The sequence below is a fragment of the Lissotriton vulgaris genome, chromosome 10, assembly GCF_964263255.1.
Source record: "Lissotriton vulgaris chromosome 10, aLisVul1.2, whole genome shotgun sequence".
Taxonomy (NCBI): domain Eukaryota; kingdom Metazoa; phylum Chordata; class Amphibia; order Caudata; family Salamandridae; genus Lissotriton; species Lissotriton vulgaris.
The window spans coordinates 1104806834-1104821622 of record NC_141698.1 but is presented as its reverse complement, the minus strand read 5'-3'; the positions used below and the strand labels follow the sequence as shown (position 1 = coordinate 1104821622).

The window sequence follows — 14789 nt, the reverse complement described above, 5'->3', positions numbered from 1 at the left end:
ACTGCCACATCACATTGAAGTGATAGCCATAAAAAAAATAGTCTAAGCTAATTGGTCACAACTAGAACTGTCTAAGATGTCAAACTGAGTTCTCAGTAGCGTCAGAACAAAATTGAGATCCCGTTGGGGCATGTGAAAAGTAGACAGAGGGAACATAGAGGTTAGCTACAAGCACAAGTCTGCGTTGTAAAGCTCTTCTCCTTACCAGTTCAAGACACAGGCGGTGTCCATAGGCAGCAGAATAATGAACAGCATTGTAACCTTGCTTGTCCCGGATCCCTGGGTTGGCATCATTTCGCAGCAAATATTCCAGGCACCTAGAACAGGCAACAAGGAACATACTTTGAAACAAAATATTACATTACTTTAAATTACTCTGAGATTATGATTTCTATATAATCAAAAGTTACAGGGGTGATTTTACACACATAAGAGAAAAATGGGAATTCTGATTTTCTGATTTTCTTCTTCTTAGCATTCAAGTTTCCAAGGTGAAATTATTGGCTTCAGGTAGACCAGGAGCACGTACAGAGTTAAATTTGGCATCTTATAAATCAAAAGGCTGATCCAAAATATATCTTTGAACGCGGACCAGCTTAGATATAAACATGTGCATCCAAGAGAACTAGTGCAGCTTAATCAGGATAAAATTTACGTGATCAGCCTTTCTGGGTCCACCTAAAAGCATGGTGCAACATGTAGGTTGACTTGCTGGTGCGAGGTATAAACTGAAATTCCTTCAAGAATAGCATTTTCCTGCTGAGGTGAGTCAAGTACAGAGCGTACACTAAAAACCTGAAATTATCTTAGTATCATGAACTTTTTTACTCCAAGCAGAGGATGTTTGTAGAGAGCCTGGTTTGTAACTGTCAAAATATGAACTCCAGGGATCGGACTCAAGAAAACAAAAGAAGATCTGAAACTTGCGAGTGAGAGATTTGAAACAAGTGATCGATTGTTTCCTGGAGACCGGATCAGTCATTTGGATTTTTAAGGTGAAGAAAGAGCACAGGAAATCCATTTTTTAAAAATCGGCTGGATAGGATTTGACAGAACTGCTGCCTACTGAAGAAGCAATGTGGAGTTGTCTGCAGACTGATGCCCCATCTTTGTGCATGTTGAACAAAGATGGGGCACCTTTGTGGACACTAGTCTGTCTTTTCTTGTGATATTTTACCTGTCATTTGTCAATAGTTTAGTAAAGAACACAAACCATATAAAATAAAGAATTACAATTCCATTCGATTGCAACGACTCTTAACAAGGACTAATGATTTCTTTTAACTTCATTAAACTAGAAAAGCCAACCGTTAGAAAATATTTAAATTTAGCCTTCAGTGATTATTGTGTCTAGTTTTAGTGCTATGAATGAACATGCGTTATGTTTAGTTTGAATTGTCAATATCTTTAAAAAGTTAACTTGATTGTAAAAAAATGACAAAGTACACAGCATGTAATAAAATTCCTTCTCACATTTCAGTTACATTGCTACCCAGCATAATTTCCACTGAAAGTTGTCACCATTGAACATAGGGTGGATAGTTCCAACTTCTATTACATTGTAATGACTTAACTATGCTACATCAGACTGACTATGCCAAAATTACTACATGCAATCAAGGAATTGACACGGTCCAACAAGGATCTAAGATGAGAACATTGTATCATTAATGCCAATCACTCTTCAACGTCAAATCACAGTCATCCAGTAGTGGGAAGAGTAGATGTATCTATAATCTTCTAGAAACTATTGTTAAATAACGTTGTACATTTGACTCTTGTTGAATTTAGACGGTGTACAGAAAATCAAATGGCTAAAATATATCGAGGCTAACCTACAGGCAATCGGTTACATAATTTATAGGAGGACTCGAAGGCTTGTCTGACAATTTCTAAAAAAAGAATTGAAGTTGTGTTTATTAGATTATTTTGATAGAACGAGCTATGACCTCAACTGTAACTTGACCACAGTAAGACATTATCTTTTAGTTCCTAGCATAAGTAATATTTCAACTTCATATCAGGTATCTGTAACAAATCTCCATCAGATACATATTACTGAGATTCAGATTAAAATACATCCCGCTTATGGTAGGTTATCTTTCTAAAACGTACTCCGATTGATGCCCTCTCTTCATGTCCATGTGACAACCTCTCTCTTCCAGACGATTTGCATATTGTTTTTTGTCTGTGAATATTGTATATGAATGAAAGGAATATATACATCCTTCCGCTTATACACAAATTAAAGATTAGATAATGCCGCCCTGCACTTTACCAGCAATTACCAAACCCCTTGGTATGTTTTCGTCTGACCTGGTTCTTATCTGCTATAAAGACAAGAAGGCGAATTCGGTAGACTGAATTTTATAACTGAGATAAGGGTCAATTTGATTAATTCCTGTTCTTATATTGATGAATTCTTTTTATTGATTATGTTTTTATATTCTTAAATAGTATTAACTCAGTTTTGAGAGATGTATTTTTATTCTGTAATGTTTTTAATATTTGGAATGTATATTTGTAGAATACTTATTATGCCGTTATTTTATCGGCTAAATAAAGTTTCAATGACTGACAGACTCTTGTTGCCATAAACAGGCTGTAAGACCCATGCTATGTGATAGAATCACAGCTACATATCTAGAGTATCTACATTAAGTGGAGCTTTCCAGGACATTAAACTGTGCTTCCCTCAACCCCATTATTTCCAAGATTAAGTTAACTTCTCCAGTTTTACTGACTTTGGGGAGGACATATGACTTAGTCTGCTTCATCCTAACTGGAGACAAGATCGCAGGAACCTCTGAAACCAACACAGTACTACAAGTTTAAATAACCAGTTAGAGATTTGCTTCAAGTGGTACCAAACTCAGCTGACCCAGCACCCTCCTCCAAGGTGGTGCTTCAATCTCATCAAGGTTCACCGTGGAGCTTGGAAACCATGATTCCTCCACATAAGTTGCTGTTGGTAATACTTTGATCAGGCAGCCCTTCCTATAAGAGAATCAAATACCCCAATGTTCATAATTAAATTTTGCAAGGCTTCCAGTCCCAATCGAATGCTGCTGCCTGTTGAACATGGGGACACAAATTAACCTGTGGGTATATTCCAGACACATGTATTTGTAGGGATGGACTAAACACAGGCATGGAAGGGAAGACTCTTGGTCTTTTCTAAGACCACCTTTAAATTTTTTTGAGTAGCATCCTTTCAAAATGTTCAAATCTCAGTACTGGTGACCTTTCCTCTACATGTTCAACGGCAACAAAGTCACAAGGCCAAGTTACCTTCTCCATGCCACCCAGTTGACCACTGGTGCACACATCTGGTATAATGTTATTTTATGCACATTTCACACTTTCCTTAAATCTCAATGTCCAGTCTCAAATGAAAGCAGCGCACTCACTTGCCATCAGTGTCGGAAGCAGCAGCGTAGTGCAAAGGGGAGCAGCCCCGCTCATCGATGTCATTGACACTGGCTCCAGACCCCACAAGAGCGAACAGGCACTGGTAGTTACAATTCACAGCAGCGTAGTGCAGTGGAGATCTTTGCAGGCAATTTGGTAAGAGCAGGAAAAAAAACAATATTTATGTTAGAGCACAGATCCAAAGCTAAAGTGCAAGCAAGAATGTGTGATGAACAATCATGAGCAGGATTACTTTTGTATGTGAAATCTCCCTCCAAAAGGATTTAGTTCTTGTTTAGTTTATTCTCTTTAAAGAAGATATATGCCCCCACAGTGTTGGAGGTTGTCACTAGATGCACCACTCAGATCCCCGATTAGAGATGCTTCTCAAATTACTCTTCAATTAAACGTACACGTTAGTGCGTTGAAATAGTTAAATACTTACAGGAACTTACCAATGATTCCAATATCTAAGCAAAATTTGTTACAATCTCACTGAGTAATTCTTTCAATTTTTGAAAGCTACATTAGACAATCCTTTGAATATGAACTGGATCAATGATGAAAATATCCTAGGACTCAAAACTATGTGCTGCAGAATGTTCACACCTACCGTGACCATTTTCAGTATCTAACTTGAAAATCTTGGCAAATCTATGCTTTTGCGTGTGTTGAATCCTAAATAACTTGAAGACACCACCAACTTACTGAACGGTTTTTAAACAATTACCTATCCTCAGAATATCAAGTCATTTAGCACACACTAAAGCACAAGCACTACATACTTCAAATCCTCTTCAGGATTTTATAGACTGTGTTAAATGGTTTTATTTTGTATATTCAAACCCATAGAGTACACTAACATTTTCTTTAAACATTGCTACATTATATTAAAGCTGCTTTTAAAGCGCACAATTACCAGACGTGTCTTGGCGGTAGTTAATGTGGAAGCCAATTAATACATTTTTTACAGTTACAAACTACATCAAAGGGCTCAGCAGAGGCTCCAGTGTATGTAAAATTGTTTACACCAAATTCAAGATTGCAGTCATTCAATATTGCCTGAGATTTAATTTTGTACCATATAATCACCGATATTCTGATTACGTGGCGATATTTACAACTGGAATTTCCTGATCTCCTACATAAACTACAATTCAAATATTGCAAAATACAAATCAAAGCAAGAATCAGCAAATAACAAGCACCTTTTTTGGGTGTATTCTTGGCTGTCATGTCTAGTATCCATGACATATAGGAATTGAGACTACACTATTTGCCAGACTTAATTATAGAAATAAACCTTAACGTTACCGAAGCTTCCATAAGAAAATAATAAACCAATTTGCCTTTTTTCCAGCTCATAAGACTAATGGTTTTCCAATCCTGGGGAATGTGTGAAGCAGGGAACTCTTATGTGTAATACATTTTGAAGAAGATGTCCCTGCCAGACAATTCAAATGGCCAAGCAGCTAAAAATAACAAATCGACAGAATAAAGTCAGTTGAACAAAATATCAATCAAAAATACATGAATGTTTTGTGTCTGTTTCCTACGCAGAGTTCAGCCTTTCAAAGGAGTACCAACCTTTAGAAAATAAGTTACTTACCTGTAACTATAGTTCGCCAGTATTGGAATCTTTCATAGATTCACATGCTTGAATCATTCCCAGTCATGGAAATAGGAGTCCCTTGTATATCAAAATAGCAATGCAGACTAGAAACAAGGCCTAGGCCCATTTTACTTTTGTAATGTATCTCAATTGGTTTGTCAGAGCCCAAACATAGGCTTCAGCCAATCAGAACACCTTGACCACTAGAATATTCCTTATGGAACCACAGACCTTCAGAATTTCATAGCACTAGTGCAAGACATATACCTGCCATGGTCCGAAAGGTGAGCTTCTCAGGAAGGATGTATGTGATTCTATGAAAGATTCCAATACTGGAGAAGTATAGTTAAATTTAAGTAACTTATTTTCTTTCTCCAGTATTGAAACTTTCTTAGAGTCACATGCTTGAAGTAGCTAGCAGTAATTGGCACATTTTTTTGGTCCATAGTTTATTTTACAGTATCCATATTTTAAACATGACAGGCTTTAAATCATGATCTTTTTAATTGTAAACAAATGGCAGAGATAAATAATAACCGTACTCAGAAATAATAGACTAATTAAAAAATCTATATCAAGTAGTAGGGAACAGGAGGAAGAGTACAGAGGAAAGGAAGAAGGGGTGAAGGAGAAAGCTCACCGTTACTGAAAAAGATTTCTTAGCTCTGCTTGGCCCACTGCTGCGTCACTGAGCTGCTACATCCAAGCAGCAGTGCTTGGTAAAGGTGTGGGTTTACTCCGGGTAGCAGCTCTGCAGATGTCCTGGATGGTCAAATAAAGCGGTTGAAGCGGAGAGCACCTTTGTAGAATGGGCATGCACCAGCACCCGGAGAGGGTTTCCTGCAGATTGATAGCAATACTGAACAGCAATTGAGATCCAACACACAATACTCTGCTTGGATGGGGGATAGCCTTTTCGTGGGGTACTATAGGCCAAAGAAGAGCTGAGGCGATTTCCGGAAGGCTTTATTTTTTTGACGATAGAATTCAAGACAAAGCTGTATATACAGTGAATGGAGAGCTATTTCTGCTGGCATTGTAAGTCGCAGAAAGAAGGTTTTGAGGGTAAGAGGCGCTTTCAAGTGAAACTACGAAGGAACTTTGGGAATGAATATAGGGTTGGTACACAGGACCACTCCATCATCCCTGAATTGAAGAAATGGTTCCTGGATAGTAAGAGCCTGAATTTCACTGAGTTCTAGCAGAAGTCAACGCTAGAAGCAGGGCTATTTTCCACGAAACGAACTGGAGATCAGCTTTATGGATATGCTTGAAAGGATGCTTCATGGGTTGCAACAAAACTACGTTAAGATGCCAGAGCGTTGGAGGAGGTCCGACTGGTGAGAATACCCTAAAAAGCCCTTTCATAAATTGTTTAACGATCCTTGCTGACCATAAAGGGAGCTCTGAAGAGGTCCTCCTAAAATTAGATATTGCAGCTAGATGGACATTAATGTCTGCGTGAGCCATCCAGATTTTGCCAAAAGAAGGCTGTAAGGAAAGATTTCATGCGGTGAAGCAGAGAAAGGATGTACGTTTGATTACGGACACCACAGGCAAAATCTCTTCCACTTCATTCAATGTGTTTTGTTAGTGCTCTGTGCCCGGGCATTGGAGAGATTGTTAAAAATTATAAGAGAAGGAGCACCAAATGATTAACTAGTACATCATAGAATTCTTTGGGGAATAAATCACAATGGCCTCAATGCCTATAAGTAAATGACTTCTAATAGTCAACAGCAAATTATCACAAAGAAGAGCATCAAATGGTCTTATATTTTTCATATTTGTAATGCATGAAAACACAGCCGACGCGTTTCCTCCCACAACATGGGTACTTCTTCAGGGCGAGGGATTTATAATGCAGAATAATAATAATAATAATAATAATAATAAAGGGATCTTATCGTGCGCAAACTTAGCCCAGTGGGCATCAAGGCGCCTAATTCCAAATCCAGCTCATAACAAAGAACTCTGCAGCTCGACCTGTATAGGCTCTAGAGAAGCACCATGTTTTTAGGGCCTTTTTAAACAGCACCAGAGAAGGTAGCGTCTTCATCTCCATCGGCAGGCTGTTCCAAAGCTGTGGGGCAACGACGGAGAAGGCCCTAGCTCCCCATCTGGTGAGCTTAAAGCGAGGGACGGCGAGTTGGAGTTGTCCCGAGGAGCGCAAACACCTTGGAGGGTGATAGCGAGTAAGCAGGGAGCTGATAGCGCCTTTAGGTCCGTCCTCGAGAGCTCTGTAGGTCAGACACAGAATTTTAAAATAAATTCTGTGCTGGATAGGCAGCCAGTGAAGGTCAGAGTGTTGGTTGCTAAGTATTAATATACAGAAAGTGTTCAAAGTATTATCGGAAATGTAATTATGCATCTGCCGTCAGGAGTAGAGACATCCTATACATATATCATATTCACATCCTATATGTTTCACAAGGGTTTATCACAATGTTTGTGTTCAAGATCCTTAGGGTCACATTATTCCCTGCGTCTTTCAAAAGAAAACTTTTTTTGCCAACAGTGTCGTTAATGAAGTCTTCATCAACGGTAGAGTTTTTGTCGGCGGTTTATCCGCAGGGGGTACAAAGGAAGGCTTTTCAAAATCATGCCTCCCTTAGGAGGTGTTGTGGGTGGCTCAGAACTTGCCTTTTTTGTCTTACAATGCTCATGTCCTTTTCACTTCTGTGAGGAGATTTAGATGGAATAAGCCTGTAAGACCATAAACGGTCTTTTATGGAGGCTTTTTTAGGGCGTTCGCTGGATGAGTAATATGATCTTTCCCTCCTGCGAGATCTTCTAGAGAATGTAGACGTCTCATCGCTGTCATTTGAAAGTAACAACTTCCTAGCTTTCAACTTTGGAAGCCAAATAAGGCAGCTCCCCTCACTATCTCGTAATGTCTTGGTAGAAAAGGTAAGACATACAGCGCAACCCTTCGCCTTGTGGTTGGGATATAGGCAATAGATGCAGTTGCTGTGAGGGTCATCAGTATAAAGTCTTTTCCTGGAGCAGGTGGTACAGGCTCTGAAGAGGCTATTGTCAGATCTGATAAAGTAGGAGAAAGGAACTGTATATTGAAGATGGTACAATCAGTACTAAATTGGTTAAAGAATAATAAAGAAAAGATTTATATAGTAGTATTGTAGGCAAAAACATACCAGGGCTCAGTGGAGACTCCACAGCACGATGTGCAGTAAAAAATCTGAAGGTCTGAGGTTCTCTCAGGATTGTTCTAGCTGGTCAGGTGTTCTGATTGGCTGAAGCCTATGTTTGGTCTCTTTTACAAAACAATTGAGATGTTGCAAAACTAAAATGGGCCTAGACCTGGTTTCCAGTTTGTTCACTTTGCATTGCTACTTTGATATACCGGGGACTCCCATCTCAACGACGGGGAATGATTCAAGCATGTGAATCTAAGAAAGTTACAATACTGGAGTAAAGAATCTGTATGCAGAAAGTTCTAATAGAACCCAAATCTAAAACTAATTTGAAACAAAATACTAAACCATGCTGCAACTGCAGCCACTGCAGTGCCATTATACATAGACAAGTAGTACATCAATAATAAGGGGAAAAGGTTCACAATATGAGAAACCCACAACTGATACTTTAAATTTTTTCTAAATATTGGCTTGTCCTTGTAGTAAAATATATATGGGGAAAACCAGGAGGAAGATTCACATTTGCTTTAACCGGACAGTAATAAACGTGAGGAAATCTTCCCTTGTAAGACTATAAAGACATGGGCACAATGTCAGTCAACTTAAGTTTCACATTTTGGAACACATTTCTTTAAGATCGAATTACAATAATCGAAAACATATTTCAAAGGGAAATTTGGTAATTCTGCATCATATATTTTATTGGTATGTCCCTTATTCCCCTTTCTTTGTATTGAGTTATTCCATAATGATTCTCTTTTGGAATGTATCTTTTGAAATACAAGGTCTGGGAGATTGGAGATGGAGTTGGATGATGACCTATGTAACAGTGGCTGGAGTTTTTTCAAGTGATAATAAAAGCTTTGTCTACCTTTAATATCTTTCAGCTTCATCACTGCCTTTCGATTACATTTCACATTTGGCGATAACTGGGTATTCAAGGACAAGGTACTGTCTTGTGGAAATTCGCTCTTTCACATTTATTTGATATGGTCTACCTTTTAGAGAGAAAGTTCAATCTTTCTTATGTACGACAGAATCTTATGCTAGACATATGCAAAATGTTGCTAAACATGTGTTGCATCTGAGAGCTACTCAAAAAAGGAACTTCGCTTGTATGGATAGAATCCTTTAGAATGAGTTTAATGATATTAAATCTGCTTTTTCGTCAGCACAATAGCTCAAAGGTTTCCAGCCAGGGTCGCCATCCCGTGTCATTACTGATGCTTGTGACAAGGGTTTGGGATCTGTCCTTAGAAAAATGCAATATGGAAAGGAAGTCACAATAGCTTTTGCCTCCCGAGCTCTAAGAGGAGCAGAAACCAGCATTTCACTTTTGAGAAAGGCTCTAGCTGTATTTTGGGCTCTTAGGAAATTTACCAACAAACCACAACCGAATGCCAATACTGCTGCTGTTGTAGCAAATTGAATTAGTACAAGATGTACGAAGTAGCCATCAAAACATCTTAAAGCTATATATATATATATATATATATATATATATATATATATATATATATATATATATATATATACACACACATATACATACGCACAATACTTTTTACAATAACCCACAAATACTATACAACAATTCACAAATTACATGACAAATCATATCACACTCGCCATTTCACACAGACTACATTCATACACATACACAATAATACATTAATATAGACATAAACCAAATGGGTCCAAGACCGTCGCTGTTCGGCGGTCTTGGTTTAGAGCGCTTGACTTTTGCTTTTCTGGAGTTGTAGTCGTATCGGTAGTGAAATCAATCTACTCCAAATCGTGTTCTCATCAACTGCCAATCAATGTGTTAGGAAATTTAAGCACATTTTATGGGATGAGCAATCTGATCACAACCCATTGCAATAGATCTTTGGAAAGAAAGGTTTTGACTGTCTCGTTCCGTATTTGTAAATGGATTGTGCGTTTGGAAGATTTTCAATTTGTAGTGGAATATATTACAGGAATAAATCAGCATACTGTTATAGAGATTTACAAGTGAAGTTCAGGAGGCAGGAGAAAATGATGGTTCTTGGTGGATTGAGGATGATAATGTCTGATGTAACAAGTGGTTGTGTGCTAGAAAACGAGTGGCTGAAAGGATTAAATAATGATGAGAAGTAAGAATTAAATAATGATGAGAAGTTGAAGGCTCCTAGAAAGTATGGTTTCGGGGAATGATTTGTGTCTAATGATGAGTCTGATGGGTTACATGAAAGTTTCACAGGCACTGCCAGTCGACAATGGCATTGTACTGAGGTTGCAAATTGGTACCGATCAATACCATTATGGAGCATCTTGTATGCTTGGCTCATGAAGGACATCAAAGAATGAGTAAAACATAAGTAAGTTTGAGAACGACTTACTGGCGGCCTGGGATGGATCTGATGCAAATTGTCTGATAAGGCTCTTAAAGTTATGATAAAGAGAGATTCAAAAAGTGTGGGAAGAGGTTCTCTTCGATATTATGGGACCTAGTACCTGTGGCTCCACTTCCAAGTATTTATTGTTCCTAATGGATACTTTCACGATGGCCAGATGTCATGGTTACATCTGAGATTACTACAGCACGTGTGAGGAAGTTTCAGTTAGAAGTTCTTGTGCGTGGCCTGAGGAACATGGCGGCCGCCAGCTAAACGGCCCCGGTCGCACTCACCTTAACTCGCAGCATAGCGGTGTTTTGAATGACGATCAAGCGCTGTTTGTGAACTGCCTCCGGAGTGTTCTGCTGATGTTTTTTTTGATCGGGTGCCCTCTGCCAGTACGTGGGGATTTCTCTGATGCTGTTCGGCTCGGTGAGCGTGGCAGGTTCAGCGGGCTCAGCAGACGTGGTGAGTGACTGGAGGTGGGAGGAGGTGGCGCGGCTTTCGGTTTGGAGCAGGAAACAGCGGAGCTGGGTGCGCAGTGTCAGCTCCTGTGAGGTCGCCTTTGCCACTGAAGTTGAGGCTGGGGGATGACTCTTTGAACCTAATAGCAAACAGTGCACTGAATTTGGAGTGGTTGAGCTGGTCAGCAGTAATCCTCTGTTTCCTCAGCAGGGGGAGGCTTGGCTGAACAATTGTCCCGTTATATGGGCATTGTGTGGCTGGTTTTTAATTTTTTTGGCAGCATTTCAACAGTATATGGAGGAAAGGAGAGCGGGACGAGAGGGACCAAGGTTGGATGAGGAGGGTGAAGGGCTTATTTCCCCTTCAATAGGGCGTTATACCCTAAGAACACGAGCAGCGCATCTAGTACCAAATCTAGATATAACTTAGCCCATAGTGACCCCAAGGAAATCTCCTCCTATTACTGAGACCAGTATTAGGGGCAGCGGAGGAAACAGAACACCACGAAAGAAGGGCAAATAAGATCAAGGGAGGTTCAGAAGAGCAGAGGGACGAGCAGGGGAAAGGGGGTTGTTTTAAAGACCAGAATAACACCTTCGCTGAAAACCTATCAGAAAATAATGTCTTCCACTACTAGTTTGATTGAAGTGGCTGAAACAGGTAGTCAAGGAGAGCAGGAAAGTGGGACCTCTAAATCTAAAATCAAGGTTAAAACCAAAATACCAGATGCTGATAAAGACTCTACATCCTTGCTGACTCCGTTTCAGCAGTGTAAGCAGAGGGGAGTTAAACAATCTAATGTAACGGACCTTGTAAGTCCACCTCCAACTCTGCTTGAATCCCAGCCTCACCCGTAAGTTTTGCTGTCCAATAGATGTAAGGCTTTGGTAGTTCCTGATCAGCATATTGCCCTCTCGGACCCCCGTGGGGCACAAGGAGAAGTGAATGCAGCCTCAAATTTGGGAGGGATCTCCTCCCAGGATATGACTGTCTTTATTGAATGTGAGCCTGAACTCTAGCTTAGGGGTCCTGAATCAGGGAAATCTAGAGCCATTGGAGAAAATAGATCTGCTGGGCATTCTTTGTCCGACATTTTAATGGCAATGAAAGGGAAAATGATAACGGGCTTTAAAATTTCAGAGACGAATCAAGCCGAATTAGCAAGCAGATTCTCTGTCTCTGAAGCTAATCAAGCGGCAATCAAATACTCTTGTGAGGTGTTGGCCCAGAAATTGGAGGTGGTAACAGCGAAAACAGATCAAATTGAGGCAGAGATCCCAGTCATTAAGCAGGCAATAAGCTCTGCTACATCAGGAATGGCAAAGCTGGCAGCCCAGAATAAGACGTTGAGGGAAGATCTAGAAAGATTGGATAACCATTCCCGGAAGAACAATTGGAGACTTTTTGAATGTCCCGGAGACCATTGAAGGGGCTGGTCTGAAGGGATTTATCATTTCGCTGTTACAGGGGACAGTACTCAAAAGCTCTCCGGATATAAATTTAGCCGAAGAGATTCAAAGGGTCCATCGTGACCCTAGCAAGGCCAACTCAAGGCCCGGAAGATTCTTGTTAACTTTCTCTCTTATGCTGTCAAAGAACAAATATTATCTGCAGATCTTAGGGAGGGCTCAGTCTCCTTTTCTCTTACAGGGCATGAACCAATTATTTAATTATATATTGCACACTACTGCTACCAGGCAATGGGAACTTGGGAGCAGATTAGAAGAGTTAAAAGGGTTAGGAGTCAAGGCCCAACTGAAGTTCCCAGCTCAGGTACGAGCTATGTTTAATAATAAAATGCACCAGTTTTGTACTACTGAAGAGGTCGATGACTTTATAGCAGAGATTAGAGGTGGGAAGCCTGGCAATTAACTGAGGGAGTGTGCTATTATGAGGGTATGAAGATAGCGCAATCTGCTCTTTATTATGGCAGTTAAGATCGTCTATTCATTCTTTTTCTTAGTAAATTTTCTTTTATGCTTGTTGAGGTGGGTGAGACTAAATAAGCTTAGCCTATCTGGAAGGGAGGGTTCCTCAAGGGAAGGAAGGGGCACAGGTGGAAGGGCGGGCGGGGTGGGGGCACTGGGTGGGGGGTATAGGGAAAAAATGAAAAGGAAAATGGAAAAATTCTCATCTCACTTTAGGATTTCAGTCTATGGGCCGCTGGCTCTTGGTCAAAGAACTCAAAAGATATTACGAGAGTAGCGACTCAGTGTAGTGAGAGAAGCTTTGCCTCTTGGAATGTTATTGGAATGAGATGCCCTAGGAGACAGACTAGTAATGAAGTATCTAGAACTCTCCGAGGCGCAGATATGCATTCTGCAAGAGACGCATCTGACCGCTGAGGAGTCTAGAAACTTATTTTCTAATACTTCTTGGGTGGAGAATTTCTGCTCTTCTGGTCAAACAACAATACTTGCGGAGTTGCAATACTAATAAAACGGGGGTGAGGTGTCCTATAAAATCTTTTCAGACAGACCAAACTGGGAGGTGGGTCATCGCACATTTAGATCTAGAGGGTATGGAGTTGGTTTGTGCGTCTTTTTATGGTCCTAATGTGGATGATCCTACATACATTTCCAAACTTTATTCAAAGTTAATCCTGGAGAATCCCCCTATAATTGTAGGGGGGGGGGGGACTTTAATGTCCTCTTGGATCCTCATAAGGACAGGTCAAAACAGTGAAAGTATATAGGGGCACCTCATTCGGCGTGTAATGAAAATGCAAATGCTACTTACCAGTATGCATCTGTTCTTGGCATGTAGGGCTGCTGACATTCATATCTGTGCATAGATCGCCGCCTAGTGTTGGGTCCGGATGATTGCACATTGTTGTCCTGGAAGAGTCTTCGAAGTATCACGAGATAGGTGGCTCCTCCCCTGGACTACAGTGCGCATGGGCATCGCCTCCATCCCCAGATTGTTTTTAGCCATTGGCAGAGATGGAGTGAAGTATGTGAGTGATGACCATGCTATGAGCATATATATATATATGAATACTGCAGCTGCTACAGGCGCCGGGGAGGAGGGTGGGCGATATGAATGTCAGCAGCCCTACATGCCAAGAACACATGCATACTGGTAAGTAGCATTTGCAGTTCGAGGCATGTGGGCTGCTGAATTCATATCTGTGCATAGAATACATAGCAGTCCCTCCATTAGCGGCGGCCGCCCGTGCCAGCTGCAGCAGTCTGAAAAAGTGTTTTGAGAACAGCCTGACCAACAGCTGCCTGCCGTTTGGAGTGCACGTCTACACAGTAATGTTTAGTGAAAGTATGTGTGGTAGACCATGTGGCTGCTCTACAGATATCTTCTAAGGGAATGTTACCTAGGAAAGCCATAGAGGCCCCCAACTTCCTGGTGGAGTGGGCTCTTGGTGGGATAGTGAGAGTGCGTTTAGCTTTAGCGTAACAGATTTGAATGTATTTCACGATCCACCTAGCGATCCCAGCTTTGGAGATAGCGTTTCCCTTGTGGTGCGAGGCAAAAGCAACAAAAAGTTGCTTGGTCTTACGAAAATCTTTGGTCCTGTCAACGTAGTACATTAAGGCTCTTTTAACGTCAAGGGTGTGGAGCATCCGCTCCGCCAGCGACTCTGGGTTCTGAAAGTCAAGTCAAGTCATAAAATTTGTATAGCGCACTACATACCCAGAGGGTTTCAAGGCGCTTAGGAGGGGAGGAGGATTATTTGTCAAATATCCACGTTTTAAGCTGCTTTCTGAACGCTAGGTGGTACTGGGTGAGGCGAAGGTAAGCGGGGAGTGA

At 40.6% G+C, this 14789-nt stretch overlaps 1 protein-coding gene across 4 annotated transcripts in view; it reads right to left on the bottom strand.

The window, feature by feature from the left end:
* ANKRD28 (ankyrin repeat domain 28) overlaps positions 1-14789 on the bottom strand; it is a 730284-nt gene that overhangs the window by 200680 nt on the left and 514815 nt on the right. For all 4 annotated transcript variants that reach the window (XM_086942193.1, XM_086942192.1, XM_086942190.1 and 1 more), the window contains exons 14-15: positions 3411-3551; positions 206-317 (exon numbers count right to left, since the gene is read on the bottom strand). In XM_086942193.1, the coding sequence (XP_086798319.1) occupies positions 206-317; positions 3411-3551 (253 nt within the window). The remainder of the gene's footprint in view (positions 1-205; positions 318-3410; positions 3552-14789) is intronic.